This window comes from Muscardinus avellanarius, assembly GCF_963383645.1.
Source record: "Muscardinus avellanarius genome assembly, chromosome: 19".
NCBI classification, from domain to species: domain Eukaryota; kingdom Metazoa; phylum Chordata; class Mammalia; order Rodentia; family Gliridae; genus Muscardinus; species Muscardinus avellanarius.
The window spans coordinates 47,705,433-47,733,030 of NC_137805.1; the positions used below are offsets into that span (position 1 = coordinate 47,705,433).

At 45.2% G+C, this 27,598-nt stretch overlaps 1 protein-coding gene across 1 annotated transcript in view; it reads right to left on the bottom strand.

Moving 5' to 3' along the window:
* Window positions 1-1,296: 1,296 nt before the first annotated feature.
* POFUT1 (protein O-fucosyltransferase 1) overlaps window positions 1,297-27,598 on the bottom strand; it is a gene marked incomplete at both ends in the record, with an annotated part of 33,765 nt that continues 7,463 nt past the window's right edge. Inside the window, 5 exons of the mRNA XM_080716874.1 lie at window positions 1,297-1,485; window positions 6,077-6,319; window positions 9,325-9,517; window positions 24,249-24,361; window positions 27,273-27,455. Of these exons, the coding sequence (XP_080573000.1) occupies window positions 1,297-1,485; window positions 6,077-6,319; window positions 9,325-9,517; window positions 24,249-24,361; window positions 27,273-27,455 (921 nt within the window). The remainder of the gene's footprint in view (window positions 1,486-6,076; window positions 6,320-9,324; window positions 9,518-24,248; window positions 24,362-27,272; window positions 27,456-27,598) is intronic.

The following is a 27,598-nucleotide window of genomic DNA, read 5'->3' on the forward strand; positions in this document are numbered from 1 at the left end:
CTCACACCAACTGGTGGAGCCAAGGGATGCACAGGCTCCTGTGTCTGCTGCCCTTCCTCTGGGGGAGGCTTGAGTGCAAGTATGAACAGATAAGCCCTCTGGTATCCTGCCCGGGATTTAAAGCACTTTTTTCCCAAGCATTTCCTTCCAAAGCAGTCAAGGGAGAAGTCCCTGCGTGGAGCTCTGGGCCATTTATCCAGGACCAAAGGCCAACTAAAGTCACACTGATAAGGAATTTTAGAACTACAAAGAAAAAAAAAATCACAGGATCCAATACCATCTGGAGACCAGAGAAGCTCACAACTCTGATAGCTCACGCTTATGCTTTGGCAGAGATTACACTGAATAGGAAGAGGCAAAGGTTGATTCCAAAATGGAATTTGGTGGCTCCTGGATCCTGGGAGCCTTCGATGTGCCAGAGGCTTGGCAGATACTCCTTTTTGAATGGTTGGTGTGAGGATTCCAGCCACAGGATGAGGGACAGGGTAGAACTGGCTCTGAACATTAACCCAATGGCAAAATTCTACCATTAGGCCCTTTGAGAACAAAGGTTCCTGTCAGGTCCATAAGCCCTGATGCATTCTGAGGCCCCGATGTGGCAGCCACCAGCCATCAAGACTGAGACGAATACCACGGACGCCTGGCTTGATGGCATGTGCTCTGTGCCAGGAATATGCTATGTGAGGAGGAGCATCAAACACCCAGAACCCTGCAAAGCTGTAACTACCCTCAACGGGCAGTGTTTACAACAGAGAATATTCACACTCCGAGCCCTGGCGAGGGCCTGGGAAGTGGGAGGACAATGGTTCTTGTCAGACAGCGGAAATGGGTCCGAGGGCCACTTTGGGGGATACCTAGAAAGGCAGCCAACAGACCTAGCCCAGCCCTGGCTTCATCTACATTCAGTTAAGGTCACTTTCAGTATCTACGCTAATAGACTTCACTGATTTTTAAAAATAAGGGCAAGTTCTAGGGTGATCATGACCTTGTATCAAAACTATAAAAATCTCTTGTAAAAACCTCTCTGGACAGTCCAGTATCCCATGCTGCTCAGAGCAAGGCAGACCAAAGGAGAGAGGCTGGGATGCTCTGAAATTCCCAGCAGAAAGAACACGCAGTGGGGAGATGCTCTGATTCCGAGGAGCTTAAAAGCCCATGTCCTGGGATGGAGCACCTCCCTGACCGGGAAGTCCCTCGTCCTGTTTGCCATCTCTGGCAGACGAGTGGAATGTGCTGTGGTGGGAGCACCTCTGCCAGGCAGGACCAGCTCGGGCTGATGACATGTTCCAGCCAGGGTCAGAACTCGTCCCGCAGCGGAGGGGGACTGTCCATGCCGAAGAAGGAGGACTGCCGCCCCTGGAGGTCCCGCTCCCGCTTCACGAAGGCAGTGAAGGAGGAAACACAGTTGCCAATAAAGTGGTCAGCTTTGCCCAGGATGTACAGGTCGATCTGGGCCACCTCAGGCCTCAGGCTCACCACCTTCACCTGCAGGAGGAAGGGCAGGGTGCATCAGTGGGGTGGTTCAGGACAAGACGCAGCTTGGCTACATGCTATACTCTCAACGTTTTTCTCCTGGGCTGAGGTTATAGACAGGAGGAGGAGAGAAGATGGAGATGTGGAATGCGGTGCCTGGAGAAGTGCTGTCCAGCAACGGCTCACACCTCCCCTGAGCCCTTGTCTCTAGCTCCAAAGGCACCATTCCCATCTCTGCCTCTAATACTTTAAAATTCCAACCAGGGCTGAGGATTAGGGTCAGCTCAGTGGTACAGTATGTGCTTAGTGTGCACAAGGCCCTGAATGCAATCTCCAGCACCAAAAAAAAAACAAGAAAAGAAAATCTTGAGTGGATGCTCAGCCTCGGCTCACATTTCACCTCCCTCATATAGCTCCCTGCTGGCCCCACCAAACCTGAGGGTGCAGCAGACACTTCCTACCCATGCGGTTCTGCCGCCTCGATCCCTCCCTACAAGCCCCAAGTCCTGGCCAATCTATCTCCAAAATCCTACCCATGGAGACTTCTGAGGGCTTGTCTCTGCTTGGGCCGCCATTACCTCCCACCTGATCAACTACAACGCCTCTACCCTTGCTGCTGCTCCTGCCTCACCACAGAACAGCCAGGGGAAACCTTATTTACGCATTTTTTGGTACTGGGGGTTGAACTCAGGGGCATTCTACTCCAAGTTACACCCTGGCCTTTCTAATTTATTTTTGTTCTTTTTTATTTATTTGTTTATTCTTTTGTGGTATTGGGGACTTTTTTGGGAAGGCACTGAGGATCAAACTCAGAGGCATTTTACCTCTGAACTATACTCCCAACCTTTCCTATTTTTATTTTGAAGCAGGGTCTCGCTAAGTTGCTATAACGGGCCATGAACTTGCAATCCTTCTGACTCAGCCTCCCAAGTACTGGGATTAGAGGTATGTGCCACCATGCCTGGCTGGCACTGTGGACTGAACCCAGGGGCATTCTACCTTTAAGGTACACCCCAGCCCCATTTTATTTTTTATTTTGAAACGGGGTCTCACTAAGTTGCTGAGACTGGCCTGGAATTTCTGATCCTACTGTCTCAGTCTCCCAAGTATTGATATTATAGATGTGTTCTACCATGTCCAACTCAGGGGAAACTTCTGAGCTACCTCTATTTCTGTCCTTCATGCACCCCAAGCTGAATACCTGTAATGGTGTCACAAAAACGTGCCCCACATGGTCCCAGTTAGGCCACCTCTCACCCCTCCTTCACTCCTTGGACTCCAGCCACTACTCACCAGGCTCCCTTCCTTTCCTCCTCAGGACCTCTGAACATGATGCTTCCTCTGTCTGAGGTACATCTGACTCTTTTTTGTTCTAGTACTAAGGACTGAATCCAGGGGTGTTTTATCACTGAGATAAAACTCAGCTCTATTTATTATTTGTTTGTTTATTTATTTACTATTGTGGCACTGGGAACTGAATTCAGGGGCATTCTGCCTCTGAGCTACACCCCAGATGTTTTATATTTTATTCTGAAACAGGGCTCATTAAATTGCAGAGGGCCTCATGAATTGCTGAGGCTGGATTTGAACCTGTGATCCTCCTGTCTCAACTCCCCAAGTACTAGGATTACAAGCATACACCACCATGTCTGGCTCCTTTTTATTTTTATTATGGGATAGGGTCTCACCAAGTTGCTCAGGCTGGCTTTGAACTTGTGATCTCCCCACCTTAGCCTCCCAGGTAGTTAGGCTCACAGGTGTGGGCCAGTGTATCCAGCTGGGGTATACTTCTCTTTACCTGGTTGATTCCTGCTTATCCTTTACTTTCTAGCTCAAGGGCATCTCCGTGGGGAGGCCTCCTGCTCTGTGTCTCAGAGGACTCCACTGCTCTGCTTTGGAGCACGCCTCTCAGCTTGTAGTTTTTACTCCATCGTGGCTCTCTGATTAACATCAGGTCCTGTGCCTGACTGAGGCTAGAGCTGTGTCAGTGAGTTCCTCTGAGTTCCTCCCAGAGCCCGCCTCAATGAACACCTGCATGCCTGTGATCCCAGCACTCAGGAGGCTGAGACAGGAAGACTGCAGCTTCAAGGCCAAACTCAGCAAGTCATGAGACTCTCAGCAGCTTAGTGAGACCCTGCTTCAAAATAAAAATAAAAAGGGCTGGAAGTGTAGCTTGGAGGTAGAATGCCCTTGGGTTCAATGCCAAGTATTAAAAAAAAAATCTGGTAAAGTCAGGCATGGTGGCACACGCTTATGATCCCAGTACTTTGGAGGCTGAGACAGGAGGATCACATAGGTTCGAAGACAGCCTCGGCAACTTGGTGAGGCTCTCAGCAACTTAGTGAGACTCTGTTTCCAAATAAAATATAAAATAAAATAGTCCAGAGGTAGAATGCCTCTGGGTTCCATCCCTAGTACAAAAAAAAAAAAAAAAAATTGGTGACTGGACAAATTACTGAATGCTCCCCCTCCCCCCAAAGCTCTTGAACATAGTTCTCTGCAAAGTCTCTTCCTGGGTCTGAACTGAGGCTGGAGGGCAGGGCTACACTTTTTATCAGTGTCCCTCACTGAAAGCACTGGCCCACTTAAAGGAGCAGCAAGGCTTACTGCAGAAGGGAGGGAGGGAGGGATCTGAGCCCATGGAGAAAGGGCTGGGAGGGGAAGGCAGAAAGACTGGCAAGGACAGGAAATAGAAAACGGCAAGAAGCTCAAGGTGTAACAGACACATCAACTCTAAAGCTCACAAAAACTCCCTGGGACTCTCCACAGGCGAGATGGGTGTGGGCAGAGTGGGGCTAAAAGCGCTTTGCTGTTTCCCTGAGATTTCTGATGTAACAAAAACCATCTTCTTGCTTTTTGGATTGTAGCAAAGAAATAATACCAGTTTAATCATGGCCAAAATCCCCCAAACAATTCCACCCCCACCCTGAAACTCAACCGCGGTGTCAGGCCCACTATAATTAGCTCTGGGACCTCTGGGTAAATTTTGTCCCTTCTTGGGACTTAGGCTTCCTCAGCCCCAAGTGGCAGGGTAGGGTGAGAGGACCCTGAGGCCTCCCAGCACTGACTTTCCATTTATTAAATGGGTGGGTTGGAGCCCAGAATGTACTGACCCAGCACTTCCTCCACCAGAAGGAGCGTCCTGTTTGTGTCAAGGTGGAAGAGAAGACCCTTGACATAAAGCCAGTGCTCCCACTGCCTACTTTTGTGTGTGTGTCTCTCTGGGGATTGACCCAGGGGCACTCTACACTGAACTATATCCCCAGACTTTTTCATTTATTTTTTAAAAATTTAAAAGAGGATCTTGCTAAGTTACCACATACAGGCTTCAAATCTGCAATCCTCCTGCCTCAGCCTCCCAAATATTGGAATTACAGATGAACATGCATTATTATTTTACTGATACATTCTCATTACCTATTCTTCATTGATAGAGTAAGCATTTAAGCATATTCTGCGGATTGACCCAGGGACATTCTACATCTGAGGGGCTTGATTAATTGCTGAGGCTGACCTTGAACCTGTAATCCTCCTGTCTCAGCCTCCCAAGTACTGAGATTACAGGTATGTGCCACCATGCCAGGCTCCTTTTTATTTATTTTTTAAATTGGAACAGATTCTTGCTAAATTGCTGAGGTTGGCCTCAACCTGCAATTCTTCTGTCTCAGTCTCTCAAATACTGGGATTACAGGCCTGTGCCACCACGCCCACCTCTATTCAGTCCTATTTATTTATTTATTTATTTATTTATTTATTTATTTATTTATTTTTGGTGGTACTGGGGTTCCTGGAAGCCCTTCTACCTCCTGGCTACACTCCCAGACCTATTTTTACATTTTTATTTGGAAACAGGGTCTCCTAAGCCAGGGCGTGTGGCTGGCTTCGAACCTGCCCAATCCTCCTTTCTCTGCCTCCCAAGCGCGGGGATTACAAGCGTGCGCCACCACGCCCGGCTATTCAGTCCTATTTTATAGATGAGAAAATATGAGCAGAGAGAGGCTAAAAAGCTTTGGCCATGTTTCTCAGGGAACAGAACCCAAGACCTCTGGCTCCAGAATGTATGCTCTCACCCCTCTGCTAAACTAGATCTTTTCCCAGCGCCCACTCTTTATGTCTTCGTTCAACAAACTACACCACAGTTCTAAACACTAGTGATAGTATGGAATGTCTCCGCTCCCAAAGGTTACCAGGCTAGACATCAGGGAATCTAAGAGTGGCTTAGCCCTGGATCCTGTCTGTAAGGAGCCCACACTTCTGGGAAGAAACAAGGACATGTTTTTACACTAGTCTCGGATGACTCAGAAATGCCTCAAGAGAAGACAGAAAGTGGCTCAAGCACTCCCAGTAGGAGCACATCACTAAGCACTCCCAGTAGGAGCACATCACTAAGCACTCCCAGTAGTAGCACATAGCTACAGAGTGGCGGGAATACTGGAAAGAATCTGTGGAGACGTGCAGGGTGGGGAAGGAAGGAAGGATAGGAACTGGAGAGGGCTGTGTCCAGGCAGGAGGAGGCAGAGCACCAGCAGCACGCAGTGGGAGCAGTGGGATGGCTGGCACTTAATTTACTTTCTAGCTGCACTCCCTCTTCACCCACACATACCTTGTCTTTGAAAAGCTGCTGGATCTCAGACACATAACTCTCAGAATCAGTGGCGATGTAGACCGACTGGGCATTCAGTGCCCTCACCCAGACCTTCACGGCCCGCCTGATCTCCTTCAGGTCAGGGAGGCACATGGTCATGGTGAGGGGGGATGCCGTGCTGCGGCTGTAGCCCACACACTGCGGAGAGGCCATGAAGTGTGGGCCCGCAGTCCCATCCTTCAGCATGGTGCAGGCATTCTTCTACAGGGAAGAGGAGGGCACAGAGTTAGAGCACAGCACCTGTCCTGAACCCCAATATCAAGAAATGGTGAGAGCCGGGTGTGGTGGTGCACGCTTGTAATCCCAGCATTCGGGAGGCGGAGACCAGAGGATCGCGGTTCGCTGACAGCCTCAGCTACTTAGCAAGGACCCTCGTAACTCAGTGAGACCCTGTTTCAAAAAATATAAAAACTAAAAAAAATAGGAAGCCGGGTATGGTGGTGCATGCTTGTAATCCCCGTGCTTGGGAGGCGGAGACAGGTGGATCGTGCTGGTTCAAAGCCAGCCTCGCTGGCTTAAGAGACCCTGTTTCCAAATAAAAATATAAAATAGGTCTGGGAGTGTAGCCCAGAGGTAGAAGGGTTTCCAGGAACCCCAGTACCAACCCCCCCCCCAAAAAAAAAAAATATATATATATGAGACCAGGAGTGTAGCTCAGAGGTAGAATGCCCCTGGGTTCCATTCCCCAGTACCGCATAAATAAATAAATAAAAGGTGAGTGGAAAAGGACAAGCTACATGAGAGGAGACCAGCTAGCGTGTGTGGGTGGGGGATGGGGATTGAACCCAGGGCCTCATGCATGCTAAGCTACACCCCCAGCTCTCCAACTATATTTACTGAAAAAGCATTAAGGGAAGAGAGAAATGTATCAAAACAGTAACAGTAATTACTTCCTAGTGGTGGAATATTGGTATTGCAAAAACAATGCTTTTCTTGGTCTCTAGTATTATCTTGGATGTCCAATAGAACTGTGAACAGCAGTGGTGATAAGGGGTAGGCTTATCTGATTTCTGATTTCAGTGGAAACATTTCCATAGCTCTCCATGGAGTATGATGTTTGCTGTGGGTTCCAGAAAGATAGCCTTTATCAAGTCAAGGTGGGTCCATTCTATTCCTGGCTGGTTATAAGTTGTTATCACGAATAGGGTGTTGACTTTTATTAAACTGTTTCTTATCCTCTACTGGGACAATCATGTGATTTTTCTTCTTTGGCTATTAATATCATGACTTTTTTTTTATGGTACTGGGGATTGAACCACAGGGCATTCTAACTCCAAGCTACACTCCCAATTCTATTTTTTATTCTTTATTTTGAAACAGTGTCTCACTAAGTTGTGGAGGGCCTCACTAAGTAGCTGAGGCTGGCCACAAATTTGCACCACCCTCCTGTCTCCGTCTCCCAAGTACTGGGATTACAAGGGTGTACCACCACACCCAGCTTTATTTTTTTACTTTGAAACAGGGCCTAAATTGCTGAGGGTCTCGTTAAGTAGCTGAGGCTGGGCTTGGATCTATGATCCTCTTGTCTCAGCCTCCCAGGTCTGGGGATTATAGGCATATGCCACTATCCCCAGCTTCTTGCTAATATTTTATTTATAAACTGTGCATTTATGTTCATAAGTGAGAATGGCTATAGTTTTGAGTTGACCTTATCTGAGTTTAGTATTCGTGTTATCTTTATTAACAAATAGCATCTTACACATTTTTATGTTCTAGGAAATCACGGATAGAATCTATTCCTTGAATGTTTTGTTTTTGTTTTTTTTTTGTGTGTGTGTTTGTGTGTGGCACTAGAGACTGAACCCAGAGGCTATACCTCCAGCCTGATTTTTTTTTTTTTTTTTTTTGGTACTGGGGATGGAACTAGGGGCATTCTACCTCTGAGCTACACCCCAGCCTTATTATTTTTATCCTTTGTTTTGAAATAGGGTCTCACTAAGTTGCAGAGGGCCTAAGTGGTTGAGGCTGACTGTGAACCTGGATCCTCCTTTCTCAGCCTCCCAAGAACTGGAATTACAAGTGTGTGCAACCACGCCCAGATTCCTTGAATGTTTGGCTGAAACTACTCATAAAATATTCTGGCACTGGCTTCTTTCCTGTGTAGAGGAGGAACAGAAGAAATCCTAATGGGTAAATGTGAGATTACCCCATCAATTGACTATGAATAAATTTTTATTTACCTTCTGTATTTTTATTTTTAAATTTTCAACAATGAGTATTTCTTTTTTTTGTGTGTGGGTCTGGGCATGGAACCCAGGGGCATTCGACCTCTGAGCGACACCCCCTACCCTATTTTTTATTCTTTATTTTAAAACAGTGTCTCACTAAATTGTGGAGGGCCTCACTAAGTAGCTGAGGCTGGCCAAGAACCATGATTGTCCAGTTTCAGCCTCCCGAATGCTGGGATTACAAGTGTGTGCCACCACGCCCAGCAACAATGAGTATTTCAAATGCATCCATATGCCGTATCTCCTTATGAAAGTTAGCAGACAGCATAGACTTATGTAAGTCTATATTGGTTCTGTTATTTTCACACAGAGGATAATCTGATGAGGTTTCTGTGCCTTTAAGCAGCCTCCAAATTTTAGGGAGATGACATCTTTATTTCTTGGGAGCCCCACCCAAAATACATAGTTCATTTTTCAACAATGAGTCTACTAGCTAACCACTGAAGCTGGGAGAGAGGACTTTGAGGCTGTGATAAAGGATAAACAATCCTTTATCAGGTTGTTGCCTGGCTTGGGATTTAGCTTGATACCAGTTTATTTATGTTCAAAATGAGGATACAAGCCAGGCGTGGTGGCGCACGCTTGTAATCCCTGCGCTTGGGAGGCTGAGACAGGAGGATCGCGTAGGTTCAAAGCCAGCCTCTGCTGGCTTAAGAGACCCTGTTTCCAAATAAAATATAAAATTGGTCTGGGAGTGTAGCCTGGAGGTAGAAGCCCTCTGGGTTCCATCCCCAGTACCACCAAAAAAAAAAAAAAAAAAAAAAAAATTAGGATACAAAGCAAAGCTGTTAAAAATGAGAACTGGCCAGCAAGCGCCATAGAGTCACACCTCTGATGTGTGTTATGGTGGGAATCAGAGGACAGGATCTCACAGCTGTGGCTGAAGGAGTTCTCTCTGCCCTGGCTAGGACATGGAGTCCATCCCTGCAGGCATGGGCTTAGCTCAGCAAGTCAGCAATTGAGAGGAAGGGAAGTTACCCAGTCGGAGCCAATGCGCAGATGAATGCCCACATAGGGCCGAGTGAGGTGGGCCTGGATGTGGGCCTCCCCTGTCTTCACCATCTCGTCTGACCACACCATGTACTTCTGGAGTGACCTGTGTTCCTCCAGGACAGGGAACTGGGCTGGGGCTCCTGGCAGAGCGAGCACTGGATGATCCTTTGGAGAAAATCTAGGCATGAGAGGGAATGAGGGGAAATCAGAGAAAGGATGCACAGACAGCCTGGGCTACCCCCACGGAAAGAGATGGCATTGCACCATGCCCCAGAGACCCTGCAGAGGGGCCCTGTAACATGCAAGAAGCACAAGAGGTTGTGAAATCCCAACGGGCTGATAAGAAACCTTGGTGGTGGCAACAGGCATAACACGCAATATTGTCCCGCCGCACAGAATTTACAACTCTCTTTGTTTGTTTAACAATTAAAAATTTACAGTACAGCATTCTAGCTGACCTTTTACATATCATGCTGGCTTCCAGTGTGTGGTGCAGTAATCACTCTAGGGTGGGGTGTCTGGACCAAGCCTTTGCCCTTTTACCCACATGGTGGGACTGAGACATGCAGCTGCTTAAAGAGGCCACGGCTGGCCACACTTGCAGGGACGGAGTACACTCGATTAGATCATTCACTCAACACGTATCAAATCCTCATTGACTGCCTACCATGTGCTGGGGCCCAGGAAGAGACTGGCATGGTCTCTTGCAAAGTACACTCTTGAGACTCTTTCTCCATTTGTACAGTGTGCATTTCACAATTATTTCATATCTGTCTCTTCTGCTGGACCCAAACTCCATGCCAGCAGCATGAAACATCTTGCTTTTCCATGAATTCACAATGCACTTTTTTCTTTTCTTTTCTTTTCTTTTTTTTTTTTTGTGGTACTGGTAACTGATCCCAGGGAGCATTCTATTCTACCACTGAGCTATATTCCCAGCCCTATTTTAGTCTTTATTTATTTATTTGGTGGTACTGGGGTTGGAATCCAGAGGCTTTCTACTTCCAGGCTATACTCCCAGACCCATTTTATATTTTATTTGGAAACAGAGCCTCACTAAGTTGCTGAGAGCCTCACTAAGTAGCTGAGGCTGGCTTTGAACCTGTGCGATTCTCCTATCTCAGCCTCTCAAGTGTGGGGATTACAAGCATGCGCCACCACGCCTGTCCCTTTATTCTTTATTTTTAAACAGGGTCTCACTGAACTACAGAGGGCCTCACCCTGCAGTTGCTGAGGCTGGTCTTGAACCTGTGATCCTCCTATCTCAGCTTCCCAAGATCTGGGATTACAGGTGTACACCACCATGCCTGGCTCTTAGATGCACTTTCAAACACTAGATCTCTGTTTACTTCTTTCTCCACCAGCCAAGATTCTTTTCTAAACATTATGAAACAGGTGCAGCCATGTTGGAAGAGTTTGTCAGGCAGTTTTTTTCTTTCTTTCTTTCTTTTTTTTTTTTTTTTTGAGGGTCTGGGGATGAAACCCAGGGGCATTTATTTATTTATTTATTTATTTATTTATTTATTTATTTTGGTGGTACTGGGGTTCCTGGGAACCCTTCTACCTCCGGGCTACACTCCCAGACCTATTTTTATACTTTTTTATTTGGAAACAGGGTCTCTTAAGCCAGTGTGGCTGGCTTCGAACCTGCGCGATCCTCCTGTCTCTGCCTCCCAAGCACGGGGATTACAAGGGGGATTACAAGTGTGTGCCACCACGCCCGGCCCAGGGGCATTTGACCTCCAAGCTACATCCCCTGCCCTATTTTTTTATTCTTTATTTTCAAACAGGGTCTCACTAAGTTGCAGAGGGCCTCACTAAGTAGGGAGGCTGTCCACTAACCGCAATCCTCCTGTCTCAGCCTCCCAAATGCTGGGATTACAAGCGTGCGCCACCACGCCCGGCTCTCAGGCAGTTTCTTATAAAACTAGATGTGGAACTTACATATGACCCACCAATGGTACTGTTGGGCATTTATCCCAAGGAAATGAAAAGTTATATTCACATATAAACCTATACACCAGCTAGGCGTGGTGGTGCATGCTTGAAAACCCAGCATTTGGAGGCAGAGATAGGAGGATCACGGTTTGCAGCCAGCCTCAGCTATTTAGTGAGGCCCTTTGCAACTCAGTGAGACCCTGTTTCAAAATAAAGAATAAGCCGGGCATGGTGGCGCACGCTTGTAATCCCCGCGCTTGGGAGGCGGAGACAGGAGGATCGCGCAGGTTCAAAGCTAGCCGTGCGCTGGCTTAGGAGACCCTGTTTCCAAAATGAAAATGTAAAAATAGGTCTGGGAGTGTAGCCCCGAGGTAGAAGGGCTTCCAGGAACCCCAGTACCACCAAAAACAAAAAACAAAAAACAAAAAACAAAAAAAAATAAAGAAAGAATAAAAAATAGGGCTGGGTGTGTAGCTCAGAGGCAGAATGCCCCTGGATTCCATCCCCAGTACTGCAAAAAACAAAAATAAAAAACAAACAAAAAACCTATACACCAATGTTCATAGCTTTATTTTTAATAGCTCCTAACTAGAAACAACCCAGGTGTTGATCAACAAATAAATGATTCAACAACTGATACATCCATACCACAGAATACTACTACAATAAAAAAATAATAAACTATCAACACAGGGAACAACTTGGCTGGCTCTCAGAGGAATTATCATTTACACTGTATAATTTCATGTATATAATAATACAATGATAAAATGTAGAAGAGAAGCAGAGTAGAGATTATGGTTGCTAGGGGTTAGGGATAGTGTGTTTAGGGAGGTGAGTGATTATGAACTGCCAACACAAGGATCTTTATGATGATGGAAATTAGTCAGAATCTTTGTGATGGTGGATACATAAACCCACATGTGATCAAATTGCATAGAACTAAACATGTGCATTGTAAACACATACCTATATACACGTGCACGCACACACGCGCACACACACACACAAAGTATAAATAAGACAGGAAATCTGAGCAGATAGGTGGATTGTATCAATGTCAGTATCTTGGTTGTGATACTATACTACAGTTTTGTAAAATATTACTTTTGGGGGTAAATCAGTAAATAGTATGTGAGACCTTGCCGGGCGTGGTGGCGCACGCTTGTAATCCCCGCGCTTGGGAGGCAGAGACAGGAGGATCGCGCAGGTTCGAAGCCAGCCGCGCGCTGGCTTAGGAGACCCTGTTTCCAAATAAAAATGTAAAAATAGGTCTGGGAGTGTAGCCCGGAGGTAGAAGGGCTTCCAGGAACCCCAGTACCACACACACACACACACACACACACACACAAAAAAAAAAAATAGTATGTGAGACCTTTATAGTATTTCTTACAATTGCATACAAATCTACAACCAGCTCCGTAACAGCTTCAAGTAAAAATTATTAAATATTTCAAACCCTAAGGCAAGTACAAAAAATTAAAGTCCACATACCTATGAGTCAAATTAGCAGAAGCTAACTGGGCATGGCAGTGAACGCTTGTAATCCCAGTATTTGAGAGGCTGAGACAGGGGATCACAGGTTTGAGGACATCTTCAGCAAGTACTGAAACTCATCATCATCAATTTATGTTTCTATATAAAAGCTAAAAATAGGGTTGGGGTGTAGCTTGGAGGTAGAATGCCCCTGGGTTCAATCTCCAGTAACACACACACACACACACACACCCCAAGAAATAAGAAACCCTCACCTAAGTAAAAGCTCTCTCCTAACACTGCTTTCCTTTTACTTCCTCTTCCCAGAAAATGATGTGTTTTTACGCATGGTTACACTTACCCATCTACCTACCTACCTAAAGTTTCTGTATCAGATAATAGAGTTGATTTATTCATAATAGCCCCAAACTGGAAACAACCCAGGTGTTGATTAACAAGTAAATAGTTCAATAAATCAGTACATCCATACCATGGAATACTATTTCAATAAAAAGGAATAAACTATCAACACAGGGAACAAATTGGCTATTTCCATCTCATAAATCTGTGTTTGTTTTTTGCAATACTGGGGATTGAATGCAGGGGTGCTCTACTACTGAGTCACCACTCCAACCCTGTATTTATTTATTTGGGGGGGCAGGGTCTTGCTAAGTTGATCACAGGGCTCATGTGGCAGTGTCAGTTTCTCTCAGTTTTCTATTTTGCAGAATTAAACTGCAATTTATCTATTCCCCTCCTGTCAGCAGTGAGGCTTTTCTTTTATCCACATGACACTACTGCAATAGACACATCACTTACTCTTCACCCAACCCAAATATATCCTTCAGCAAAAGCCTTCCAAAGCTTCAGATCAGTCTTCCTCCCCAGGCCTCAGCTCCTGGGGAGGGGCTTGCTGCTCCGGGACTGTCAGCCAGTGAGGGCAGGGGCTGGAGCCGTCGTGCACTATTCTATTTCTAGCATACTCTGGTCTAAGTCCTACGCCACAGAAGCAACAAGCAAGTGTTCTTTCTATAGTCTGATAGACACTCAGCTTGTTAGATTTGAACTTTTTTTTTTTTTTTTTAATGTGGTACTGGGAGTGGAATCCAGGGGCTTTTCTCCCTCCAGGCTACACTCCCAGACATATTTTATACTTTATTTGGAAACAGGGTCTTACTAAGTTGCTGAGAGCCTCACTAAGTAGCTGAGGCTGGCTTCGAACCTGTGCAATCCTCCTGTCTGGGATTACAAGCGTGTGCCATCATGTCCAGCTGAATTTTCTGTTTATAGATACACACATGGGAATTATCTAGTGAGCCTTACTAGGTAACTAGCAATGTTCCAGTTGCACATGTGAGTTCCATGAAAGCCCTTTGAGATAGTATTACTGCTATTATTTTTATAAATGAGGAAACCAAGACACAAAGAGTCTATATAACATGCAAGGGCCATACAGCTAGGAATTGATGGAGCTGGGGTCTGAGCACAGATAGCCTGCTTCTTAACTCCTAGATCTCAATGCCATCTCCTACCCACTCAAGCATCTCAGTGGCTGAGTTAGTGGGTTAATTCTGATTCCCAACACACAGTACATATCATAAATATTTTTGAATAAGTGAATGAGATTCAGGGACCTCAAAAGATCAGATCAAACTGTCAGGGTTGGAGGAAAAATAAAGTAATATCTGAGCACATACAGGCCAGGCCTTCAACTAAGCTCCTTTCAAATGTTACCTAAAAAGAGTCTGAAGGCAAAGCAAAGAATTTTCTGATTTTCCAGGAGGATGGATCATTAGGATAAAATCAGGATTTCCACTTTCCTTGGTCTCTTGGGAAAACCCTGTAGCTGATCCTTGGTTAAGTCCAGAGTTGGAATGTCTGCCTCCTCCACCTAGACGTGGACCAGCACAGAGCTAGCCCAGTGGGACACTATCAGTTCTGATCCAATAAACAGCAAGAGACCGAGGTCTGATTTGCTCATGCGCTCGCGCGCGCGCGCGCGTTTGTGTGTGTGTGTGTGTGTTAGGAGGGATGGAATCCAGGGTCATTGTACCTCGAGCTATACCTCCAAGCCCTATTTTCAATTTTTTTTTTTTTGTGTGTGTGGGTCTGGGGATGGAACCCAGGGGCATTCGACCTCCGAGCTACACCCCCTGCCCTAATTTTTTTTCTTTATTTTGAAACCGGGTCTCACTGAGTTTCAGAGGGCCTAAGTAGCTGAGGCTGTCCGCGTACTGCGATCCTCTGGTCTCAGACTCCCGAATGCTGGGATTACAAGCTTGCGCCACCAAGCCCGGCTTTATTTTTATTTTGAAACAGGATCTCATTAGATTAATGAGAGTCCCAGTACTCTCTGAGGCTGTCCTCAAGTCTATGATTCTCCTCTCTTAGCCTCCCAAGTACTGGGATTACAAGTATGCAGCACCATGCCCGGCTTCATTTACTCTTAGCGAGGTCACAGAGTATTGTCTGAAAATAAAGTGTGGAATGGGGTTCTTGGTTGCAGAGGAAACTTTACTGGCTCAACCAGTCCTCTGACTCCACCCTTAGCCTGTCCCCTGACTGGTCCTTATCCCAGTCACTATCCAGCTGAAAGTTAGCTTTCCTGATGCTGGGCCCAGTGAGCCTTAGAGTTCTTCACCACTGACTCACATGGCCGAGATTCCCAACAGGTGCGGCTTCCTCTATCACAGTCCCCAGTGTGCACTGTGGGACCAGTAGGTGAGCATCAGGCTGAGGGCAGAGGACCCAGGGATGTGAACAAGGCAGGACTCTGCTCCCGATGCCTCAGCCACAGAGGACTGGCTCCCTCTCTTTCTTGAAGTCACAGTCTGGTTTCAGCCCTGCCAGTTGTATCACCTGTTTGTCCTCTTAGGGAGGCTGCAGTCTCGGAGAATGACAAGCCATGTGCTTAAATAATGAGAATGCTCCAACAGGATGGTCTGTAGCAAATATGCAATAAATATCTGTTAAACTAAAGCTCTACCTTTTTTTCTTTTTTCTTGGTGGTACTAGGGATTAAACCCAGGGTTGTTCTACCTCTGACCAATATCCCCAGCCCTTTTTATTTTATTTTTTATCTTGAAACAGGATCTTGCTAAGTTGCTAAAGGTTTCTCTAAATTGCTTAGGCCAGCTGGCCTCAAAGCTGCAATCCTACTATCTGAGCCTCTCATGTACAAGGCTTACCTGTACACACCAGTGTGCCTGGATTCTCCCATGACATCCATAGACTCAGAACCAGCACAACTGTGAAAGGATCTTCAGAAATCACTTGGTGGCAGTCAGGCATTGTAGCACATACTTGTAATCCCAGTACATGGGAGGCTGAGACAGGAGAATGGCAGGTTCGCAACCAGCCTCAGCTACTTAGTGAGGCCCTGTGCAAATCAGTGAGACCCTGTTTCAAAATAAAGAATTAAAAAATAGGGCCAAGGTGTAGTTCAGAGATGAATGTCCCAGGGTTAAATCCCCAGTTCAACAAAAAATAATAACAACAATAATAATAATTTGGTGGGAGCCAGGCGTGGTGGCACACGCTTGTAATCTCAGTACTTGGGAGGCTGGGACAGGAGGATGGCAGGTTCTTGGCCAGCCTCAGCAGCTTAGTGAGGCTCTTTGCAACTTAGTGAGATCCAGTTTCCAAATCAAATATAAAATAGTTCTGGGGGTATAGCCTGAAGGTAGAAGGCCCCTCAGGTCCATCCCTAGTACCACCATTTAAAAAAAAAAAAAAAAATAATAATAATAATAATTTGGTGGGGAAGAAACACCTTTTATCTCTGTCTTCTAGAATCCAGTGATCAGCTAGATACACAGCAGCCAAATAAAGGACACCTCCACCTATTTCTTGGGGCTAGGTATGGTCCATGTGCCTTAGCACTTGCCGATGAGATATAAACAAAAGGGTTATAATGAAATTGGGTGTGGTGGCGCATACCTGTAATCCCAGAATTTGAGAGGCTGAGACAGGAAGATTGCATGTTTGAGGCCAGCCTCAGCAACTTAGCAAGGCTCTCCCCAATTTAAGAGATCCTGTTTTAAATTTAAAAAATAAAACAGGTAACTGGGTGTGGTGGTGCATGCTTGTAATCCCAGAATTTGGGAGGCTGAGAATGGAGGATCATGATTGGCAGACAGCCTCAGCTGTTTAGTGAAGCTCTTTACAACTCAGTGAGACCCTGTTTCAAAATAAAGAATAAAAAATAGGGCTGGGGATATAGTTTGGAGGTAGAATGCCCCTGGGTTCCATCCCAAGTACCACAATAAATAAATAAATAAATAAATAAATAAATAAATAAATAAATAAATAAAATAGGGTTACAGGTATAGCTCAGAGGTACAATACCCCTAGGTTCAATCCCCAGTACTACACACATACACACAAAAAGAATTATAATGAATTTTTTTAACTTGAAGGTATACAAACTTTTATTATTTATTTATTTATTTAATTGTTTTTGGTGGTACTGAGGGTAGAATCCAGGGACTTTTCGACTTCTGGGCTATACTCCCAGACCTATTTTATATTTTATTTGGAAACAGGGACTCACTAAGTTGCTGAGAGCCTCACTAAGTAGCTGAGGTTGGCTTTGAACCTGCGTGATCCTCCTGTCTCAGCCTTCCAAGTGCAAGGATTACAAGTGTGCGCCACTATGCACAGCTTATTTTTTGTTTTGTTTTTTGTTTGTTTTATTTTGTTTTTTGTTTTTGTTTTTATTTTTTGTTTTAAAAAGAATTCATCTGTAGTTGGGCGTGATGGTGCATGCCTATAATACCAGTGCTTGGAGGCTGAGACAGAAAGATCACAGGTTCGAGGACAGCCTCAGCAAGTAGTGTCTCATCAACCTAGTGAGACCCTGCTTCTTCTCTTTTCTCTTAGTACTTTTTGGTGCACTGTAGTTTCACGTCATATGTAGTCCACAGTTGTGGTGACATGTGAACACAGTACTCGGTGGGCTTTCCCCCAGCTCCTACCCATTCCCACCCCTTCCCCTACAGGGTATTGAGAGTGACACTAATATTCCCACTTATGTACATAATGTCGATGGTAGCAATTCCTTCATTGATCCTCTCTGCCCCTCCCCTTCCCCTCGACCACCTCCCTGGCTCCACTGGCGTTTCTCCTCCGTTATCTGATGTCTCTTTGTTATTGTGATTATTCCCTACCTTCAGTATATGAGAAGAAACAGAGGACCCTTCACTTTCTTTGACTAGCTAATCTCACTTAGCATAATATTCTCCAAGTCCATCATTTTCCTGCAGATGACATTATTTCTTCTTCTTGATTGCTAGTGGAATTCCACTGTGTGTATATCCCATAATTTTGTAATCCATTCATCCATTGATGGACACCTTTATTGGTTCCATAATTTGGCCATTATGAACTGTGCTACTATAAACACGGATATGCATATATTACTACAATTTTCTGATTTCAGCCCCTTTGGGAAGATACTCAGGAGTGGTATAGCTAGATACAGCTATATTTTATAGATATAGCTATCATATTTAGGAAGACCCCTTAAAAAAGATGCCTGCAGTCCCAGCTACTCAAGAGGTTGAGGCAGGATGACTGCTTAGCCCATGAGTTTGAGGCCAGCCTGGACAACACAGTACAGCCCTGCCTCTCCCTCTCTCTTTTTTTTTTTTTTTTTGTGGGTTTGGTGATGGAACCCGGGGGCATTCGACCTCTGAGCTACACCCACTGCCCTATTTTTTATTCTTTATTTTGAAACTGGGTCTCACTGAGTTGCAGAGGGCCTCACTAAGTAGCTGAGGCTGTCCTTGAACCGGGATCCTCCGGTTTCAGCCTCCCAAATCCTGGCATTATAAGCGTGCGCCCCAGCATTCTTCCTCTCTTTTTTGTTTTTGTTTTTGTTATGGTACTAGGGTTTGAACTCAGAAATGTTCTACCTCTCTGAGCTACAGTTTTTATTTATTTCCTGGGAAGCAGGGTCTCACTAAGTTGCTGAGGGCATCATTGAATTGCTGAGGCTGGCCTTGAACCTGTGACCCTCTTTTCTCAGACTCTCAAATACTCAGATTACAAGCATATTGGCTATAACCCTGTCTTAAAAAAAAAATTGCTTCTGCTCCTTTTATCTCTAAGTTCCCTGGAATGTGATGGCTGGAGCTTTGCCTGTCACCTTGTCCCAGGAGGAGACAGAGGATAAAAGCCAACACTAAGACAAATGAGAGGATACTGATTCTTGCTGATACTGTGGAGGTGCCGTCCTGCTCCAGGCTGCATGCTCCAGGGCTTCTTTTACTTAGAACAGCAATGAACTCTGTGTTGCTAGTCTGCTGTTCTGTTCTGTTCTGTGTGTCCTAACTTAAGTTTGATATACTTAGACGAGTGGCCACAAAACTCCTTTTACCTTACTTGAAACTCTGATGTACAGGATTACTGTTCAAGGTGGTAGGGAGGAGAAACTGAAGCCTTTCAACCTGGCTTTTGGGGGGCCTTTCTACCCCCCACAAAGGCTGTATATGCAATTCTCAAGAACTCTGAAGACAATTCAGAAACCACTGATTTTGCTCAGTAGAGGCTGATCTTGCTCACCCCCTTCCTTTTATAGATGGAACACTAAGGCCAGAGAGGGGTTGCACTGCCTAGTCATACAGGGAGTCTAAGTACAGCTATACCCTCCAAATCTGTTCTGCCCTCCACCCCCAAGGACAATTTTTTTAGCAAGCAAGTGGCTACTGTGTGTGTGTGTGTGTGTGTGTGTGTGTGTGTGTGTGTGTGTGTACACGCGCGTGAAACTGGGGATTGAACCCAGAAACTTTCTACCTCCGAGCTACACCCCCAGCCTGATTTTATTTCTTATTTGGAAACAAGGTCTTGTTAGGTTGATGAGTCTCACTACTTGCCGAGGCTGTCCTCAAATCTTGATCCCCCTGACTCAGACTCCCAAGTACTGGGATTATAGGAGTGTGCCACCATTCTCAGGTTATTGGTTACCTTATAAAGTATTTACTATATACACGCTCACGCTTACTTTCAGCATTCATTCACAGGCTTCTTAAAGATTGCCTCACCAGGGCCTACAAAGCACTGCATGGTCTGACCCCTGCCTGCCTCTCTGATTTCATCTCCTGTGTGGCAAATTAAAGATGGTGAGCAGAGCCAAGCATTGTAGAAAGCGGCTATAGTCAGAGCTGCTCAGGAGGCTGAGGTGAGAGAATCATATGAGCCCGGCAGTTCAAAAACAGCCCGGGTATCATAGTGAGAAACTGTTCTAGAACAAAAAGCCAATGATAACAAAACATGGCCATCAAGTAAGTCTTTGGATCTCCTCCCTTAGGTGAGCTTTATGTTACCTCCAGTGGCATCTGACAGCAGGGACATTATGGAGATTACCAGGCCAGACATCAGTGAGCCTGCAATTTCTACTTCCAACTTTTGGGATGCTAGCTGAATGTTCCCTCTTAGAAACCAGCTTTTGTGCTGCAGGAAGCCCACCCCACATGGAGAGGTCCCAGCTGACCTTCCAGATAACAGCCAGCATCACTGCCAGCCGCAAGTGAGACTTGCCATGTAGCCTCGTCAAGCTTTCAGATCCCTTGGGCCCTAATGGCAGCTGACTGCAGCCATATGGAACCCCAAGACAGCTGCCCAGCCAACATAAGTGTCCATCAACAGATCAATGGCAAACAAAGTGTGGTATATTCACACAACAGACTATCATTCAGCCTTAAAAGGATGAAGATTTTGACACACTCTACAATCCTGATGAACCCTGGAGACATGCTGCTTCCATTTCTGTATGTGTAAAGCACATCTAACAATATATATCCCAGAGACTCATGGCAAGATTGAACCTGGGCCAAGCATGGTGGCACACACCTGTAATCCTCATATTTGGAGGCTGAGACAGGAGGACCACAGGTTGGAGACCAGCGTCAGCAACTTTGCCAGACCCTGTTTCAACATAAAGCATAAAATAGGCCAGGCATGGTGGCACATACTTGTAATCCCAGGATTTGGGAGGTGGAGACTGGAGGATCACGGTTTGAGGACAGCCTCAGCTACTTAGCGAGGCCCTTTGCAATCAGTGAGACCCTGTTTCGAAAAATAAAAAAACTAGCTGGGCGTGGTAGCGTACACTTGTAATCCCAGCATTCAGGAGGCTAAGACCAGAGGATCACAGTTCATGGAAAACCTCAGGTACTTAGTGAGGCCCTCTGCAACTTAGTGAGACTCTGTTTCAAACTAAAGAGTAGAAAACAGGGCAGGGGGTATAGCTCAGAGGTTCAATGTCCCTAGGTTCCATCCCCAGACCTATAAAATAAATAAATAAATAAATAAATAAATAAATATAAAAATAAAAACACTAAAAAATGGGGCTGGGGGTGTAGCATGGAGGTACAATGCCCCTGGGTTCAATCCCTGGTACCAAAAAAAAAAAAAAAAAAAAAAAAAAAAAAAAGCTGGGCATATAGTCTAGAGGTAGAATCCTCCCTGAGTTCAATCTCTAATACCAAAACAATAAGAATAAAATAAGCTGGGAGCCGGGCGTGGTGGCGCACGCTTGTAATCCTAGCATTCGGGAGGCTGAGACCTGGAGGATCGTGGTTCACGGACAGCCTTAGCTACTTAGTGAGGCCCTCCGCAACTCAGTGAGACCCGGTTTCAAAATAAAGAATAAAAAATAGGGCAGGGGGTGTAGCTCAGAGGTAGAATGCCCCTGGGTTCCATCCCCAGACCCTCAAAAAAAAAAAAAATAATAATAATAAATAAAATAAAATAAAATAAAATAAGCTGGGAATGATAGTATATGTTTGGAGGCTGAAACAGGAAATTCACAGGTTCAAAGCGAGCCTCAGCAAGTAGTGAGACTCACATCAACCTAGTGAGACCATGTTTCAAAACTTAGTGAGGCCCTTAGCAATACTCTGTTTCAAAATAAAGCCTGGCCTGGCAGCACATGCTTGTCATCCCAGCATTCGGGAGGCTGATACCAGAGGATCATGGTTTGTGGACAGCCTCAGCTACTTAGTAAGGCCCTCCGCAACTTAGTGAGACCCTGTTTCAAAATAAAGAATAAAAAATAGGGCAAGAGGTGTAGCTCGGAGGTCCAATGCCCCTGGGTTCCATCCCCACACCTGCAAAAAAAATAAAATAAATAAATAAATAAAAAATAAATAAATAAAAAGAAAGAAAGAATAGCTGGGCATGGTGGCGCACACCTGTAATCCCAGCATTCGGTAGGCAGAGACCTGAGGATCGTGCAGGTTCAAAGCCAGCCTCAACTACTTAGTGAGGCTCTCAGCAACTTAGTGAGACCCTGTTTCCAAATAAAATATAAAAGTAGGTCTGGAAGTATAGCCCAGAGGTAGTAAGCCTCTGGGTTCCACCCCCAGTACCACACACACAAAAGATTTACATACAAAGTTGGGCATGGTGACTCACACCTATAATCCCAGCTACTTAAGAGGCTTAGGCAGGAGAATCTCAAGTTCAAGGTCAGCCTTGAAAACCTAGTGAGGCTCTACCTCTAGAAAAATAAAAAGGATGGTGGCACACACTTGTAATCCTTGTACTTGGGAGGCTGAGACAAGAGGATTGCAGGTTCAAGGCCAGCCTCAGCTACTTAATGAGTCCCTCTACAACTTAGTGAGACCCTGTTTCAAAATAAAGAAACAATAAAATAGGGCTGGAGGTATAGCTTGGAGGTAGAATGCCCCTGGGTTCCATCCCCAGACCCGCAAAAAAAAAAAAAAAAAAAAAAAAAAGAAAAAAAGAAAAAGAAAAAGCAGCTGGGCGCAGTGACAAATACCCGTAATCAAGCCCAGGACTTAGAGGGCGGAGACAGAAGGATCTCAGGTCTGAGGATGGATTCAGCAACTTAGTGAGACCCTGTTTCAAAAGAAAAATTAAAAAGGGATAGGGATGTAGCTCTGTTGTAGAGCGTCCCTGAGTTCAACCCCAATACCATATAGATAAAAATAAACTATAAAATGGGATGGAGATACAGCTCAGGGGTAGAGTGCCTCGGGTTTAATCCTAGGACTGGGAGGATGTGGGGGATTTGCATACAGATCTCAGTTGCCCATGTGACATACTGCTCTATGACCTTATACAGGTTATTTAATTTTACTGAGCTCAGTTTCCTTACCTGTAAAATGAGAACTGAGAGCTGGGACGGCTTAGCACACTTGCCTAGCATGTATAAGGCTCCAGGTTCAACCTCCAGCATGCTCCCCCAGAAGAAAAGTGTTAACAGGAGTTACTTCACGAAATTCCTCATACGCTTAAATAAAGTAAGGCACATGGGTAACAGTGAACGCTAATGTACGGCTACCTACTATGTGCCGTACATTGTATGTGCTATAAATACCAAGGCAGATACCATTACTACTGTTTTCATTAAACCAAAGAGGAAATTGGGGCCAGAGCAGGATGGGGCCAGAATTGGGGCCAGAGCAGAAACTCTTCCAGAGTCCCCCAACCAAGAGGCAGGGCTGGGTCAGAGATAAAGACTGTCTTGCTAAGCCGGGTGTGATGGCGCATGCTTGTAATCTCAGCATTGGGGAGGCTAAGACAGGAGGATCACAGTTCCAGACAGCCTCAGCTACTTAGTGAGGCCCTCCGTAACTGACCCTGTTTCAAAATAAAGAATAAAAAATAGGGCAGGGGATGTAGCTCGGAGGTCGAATGCCCCTGGGTTCCATCTCCAGACCCGCAAAAAAAAAAAATAAATAAAAAATAAATAAATAAATAAAAAATAAAAGACTGTCTTGCTCCTGATCTTGTGCTTGTTTTTCTATATCAGCCTGTCTCTGCCTGCTGACTGTCAAATGCCGTGACCACACCTGATTTCAAATGCTCCTCTTACCTCCTAACTCAGTCTGACTTCTAAGCCCAGGGTTTTTCCTGCCAGGCTACAGCATCAATGGCAAGTTCACTACATGAGTTGTTATTATTGTTGTAACAAGACTGTGGCTCCCTAAAGACCAGGGCCAGGTTTTTTTCATTTTTATATATCACCTTTGGCCTCTGAGTACTATGTCTCACACATGACAGACGCTCTATAAATATTTCACAGCCTGTGCCTATGCCCTGCTAACCTATTTCTTAAATAGGGCTACTGGCACACAATTAATAAAGAACATCCAGTAATTATCAGGATGACATCACTTCTCAATCTGCACCTGAAGCTGTTCCCTAGGAATTGCTTCCAATTTTCACTTTGTGAAGAGGAAGTCAACACAGGAGTGATTCTCACGCCTAGAGGAGGAAATTGAGATGCATGTGACTGCACAATGTTCTTTTTATGACATCCCTTATCAGCCAATAAACTCTTGCTCAACCTCCTCGCAGGTCAATGTCCTGCCGTGTCAGGCGTTAAGATGGGAAGATCACACAGGATCCCAAGTTCAAGAGACAGAGTGTCTACACCTTTTGTCTCATACATCAGGGTGGGGTAGAAGGGAGAGGGTGAGCCCATGCCCCTCCCTGAACCCAGCACTACTGCCCCCTCCAAGTACCTCTGGATCCATTGTTCTTTGTAAGAGGCGCTGAAGGAAATGCCTGCAAAAAGCTCCGACTTATTGAAACTCACATGAAACTGATCCCAGAATGGGCCAAAGGGGTTTCCTTCCTGCAGAAAGAGAGTGGTGGAAGGCTTACTGAGAAGGAGAGAAATGTACTTGGGGACAGAGCCAAGGAATCATGTGTTGGGAAACCCGGGGTGCTTGGACTCAGGCTGAAGCACCATCCTAGAATCCCCCTCACCCCACCCCGGCTGGACTGTGGAGAGCGACTTGGCTTCCACTCTGTTTCCAGCAGATGTTCTCCAGTGTCCAAGGGGCCTTTCCTGCTCACATGGGCCTGCAGCACTGGTGGGGGTGGGGAGGAGGGGACCTTGGGTTTGGAACCATGGGCTAGAGCTTAAAGAGACATTTATTTATTTATTTATTTATTTATTTATTTATTTATTTATTTATTTATTTATTTATTTATTGGTGGTACTGGGGTTCCTGGAAGCCCTTCTACCTCTGGGCTACACTCCCAGACCTATTTTTACATTTTTATTTGGAAACAGGGTCTCCTAAGCCAGTGCGTGAGGCTGGCTTCAAACCTGCGCGATCCTCCTGTCTTTGCCTCCCAAGCGCGGGGATTACAAGCGTGCGCCACTACACCTGGCTTAAAGAGACTTTTAAAACTGGTTAATCCAAGGCCCTCATCTTCAATATGGAAACCAAGGCTTATAGAAGGTAAGATATGTGCTCAGCACAGCATGTGAGAGCGGTTTGGAGGCTCCAGCTGTTATTTTAATTGGATTACTGGCACATAATAAAGCACCATCTACAGTAGGGTGTGGTGGCGCATGCTTGTAATCCCAGCATTTGGGAGGCTGAGTCAGGAGGATCAGGTTTTCAAACAGCCTCAGCTACTTAGTGAGGCCCCTTGCAACTCAGTGAGACCCTGTTTCAAAAGAAAAAATAAAAAAGAGGGCTGGGAGTGTAGCTCGGAAGTAGAATGCCCCTGGGTTTCATCTTCAATAGTGCAAAACTAACTAACTAACTAACTAAATAAATAAATAAATAAATAAAGTACATCTAATAATTATCTCAAATTTCATGATTCCTTTAACCACTCTCCTCAAATTGTAGTATCCAAGTAGGGTGTGGTGGCGCACGCTTGTAATCCCAGCATTCAGGAGGCTGAGACCTGGAGAATTGCAGTTCGCAGACAGCCTCAGCTACTTAGTGAGGCCCTCTGCAACTCAGTGAGACCGGTTTCAAAATAAAGAATAAAAAATAGGGCAGGGGATGTAGCTTGGAGGTCAAATGCCCCTGGGTTCCATTCCCAGACCCGCAAAAAATAAAAAATAATAAAAAATAAAATAAAAAATAAAAAAATTATAGTATCCAATATATATCTAAATATATAAATATATATTTAGAGATTATTCCCAAACTGCCAGAAGTTTACAAATTTCATTTATTTATTTATTTATTTATTTGCAATACTGGGGATGGAACCCAGGGGCATTCTACCTCTGAGCTACACCTTCAGCCCTATTTTTTATTCTTTATTTTTAAACAGAATCTCACTGAGTTGCAAAGGGCCTCACTAAATAGCTAAGGCTGTCTGCAAACTATAATTCTCCAGTCTCAGCCTCCCAAATGCTGGGATTACAAGTATATGCCACCATGCCCAGATTTTTATTTATTTTTAATTTACAAATTTCTACTAATGAAATATAACACCTTCTCAGCTATCTGCTGAGAGACAGGAAAGTATTCAAGTCAAAAAGGTGGAACAAGCTGGGCGTGGTGGCGCACGCTTGTAATCCCAGTGCTTGGGAGGCTGAGACAGGAGGATCGCACAGGTTCAAAGCCAGCCTCAGCTACATAGTGAGGCTCTCAGCAACTTAGTGAGACTCTGTTTCCAAATAAAGTATAAAACAGGTCTGGGAGTATAGCTCAGAGGTAGAAAAGCCCCTGGGTTCCACCCCCAGTATCACCAAAAAAAAAAAAAAGGGTGTAGTCAGACTATGGCGAGGTGGCTCGGGCCTATAATCCCAGTACTTGGGAGGCTGAGACAGGAGGATCGCAGGTTCGAGGATAGCCTGAGCAATTTAGCAAGGCTCTCAGCAACTAAGACCCTGTTTCAAAATAAAAATTAAGAAAGTGCTGGAGATGTAGCTTAGAGGTAAACTGTTCCTGGGTTCCATCCCCAGTACCACTAAAATAAATAAATAAGAGGGTGGAGCTAAGTTATCTATGGCTGAATCTCAGCTCTGCCACATTTTCTCTGTGACCCTAAGCATAATTTTGGACCTCTCTGCCATACTCAATGTTCTGCCCATGCAATGGGGATATTATAAGGACTTTCTTCATGGAACAGTTGAGGATTACATGAACTAATATGCCTAAAGCTTTTAGTATGGCACCTGCCATACAGTAATACTATGTATGTATTAGTTTATTATGTGGCACTTTAAGTTTATAGGCACTGCTACATCTGGCCTTCATGACACTATGAGCAAGAGGGATCCAGGACTGGTATCTCTATTTTGCAGGTAGAAATAAAGCCCAGAGGGGCCAGTTGTGGTGGCCCACACTTGTAATCCCAGCATTCAGGAGGCTGAGACCGAAGGATCACGGTTTGCAGACAGCCTCAGGTACTTAGTGAGACCCTCTGCAACTTAGTGAGACCCTGTTTCAAAATAAAAAATAAATAATAGGGCAGAGGGTGTAGCTCAGAGGTCGAATGCCCCTAGGTTCCATCCCCAGACCCCCTCCAAAAAAAGAATAAAAAATTAGAGCTGAGGTGTCACTCAGAGGTAGAATACCCCTGAGTTCCATCTCCAGTACTGCAAAAAAAAAAAAAAAAAAAAAAAAAAGAAAAAAAGAAAGAAAGAAAGGCCCAGAGAAGCAGTCTGGACAAAGTAACACTGCCAACAAATGTCAAAAATAGACTCAAATCATTGTCCCATCACATAGATCTAGGGGCCTACCAGACACAGAATAGGCAGAAAGGTCCCAACCCGCAGGACCCACCTTCATAGGGCATGTCTTCTTATCAGGGCTTCGCTGGGCTGCCACCTCAAAGCAGTATGCCACCCGCTTCTCGGGAGGCCAGTGAGCGGGTGCCAGCGTCTCCATGAAGTCCTCTAGGCTGATGACCCGGTGGTAGGCATGGAGGGGCTCCAGCTTGAAATACTTCTGGTAGGACACATGAAGCTACAAAAAGGGGGAAAAGGAGGAGTAAAAGTCTGCCTCTAATGTCCCATTTTTTAGAGATTTACTTATTTATTTATGGTGGTACTGGGGTTCCTGGAAACCCGTCTACCTCTGGGCTACATTCCCAGATACCTATTTTTTAT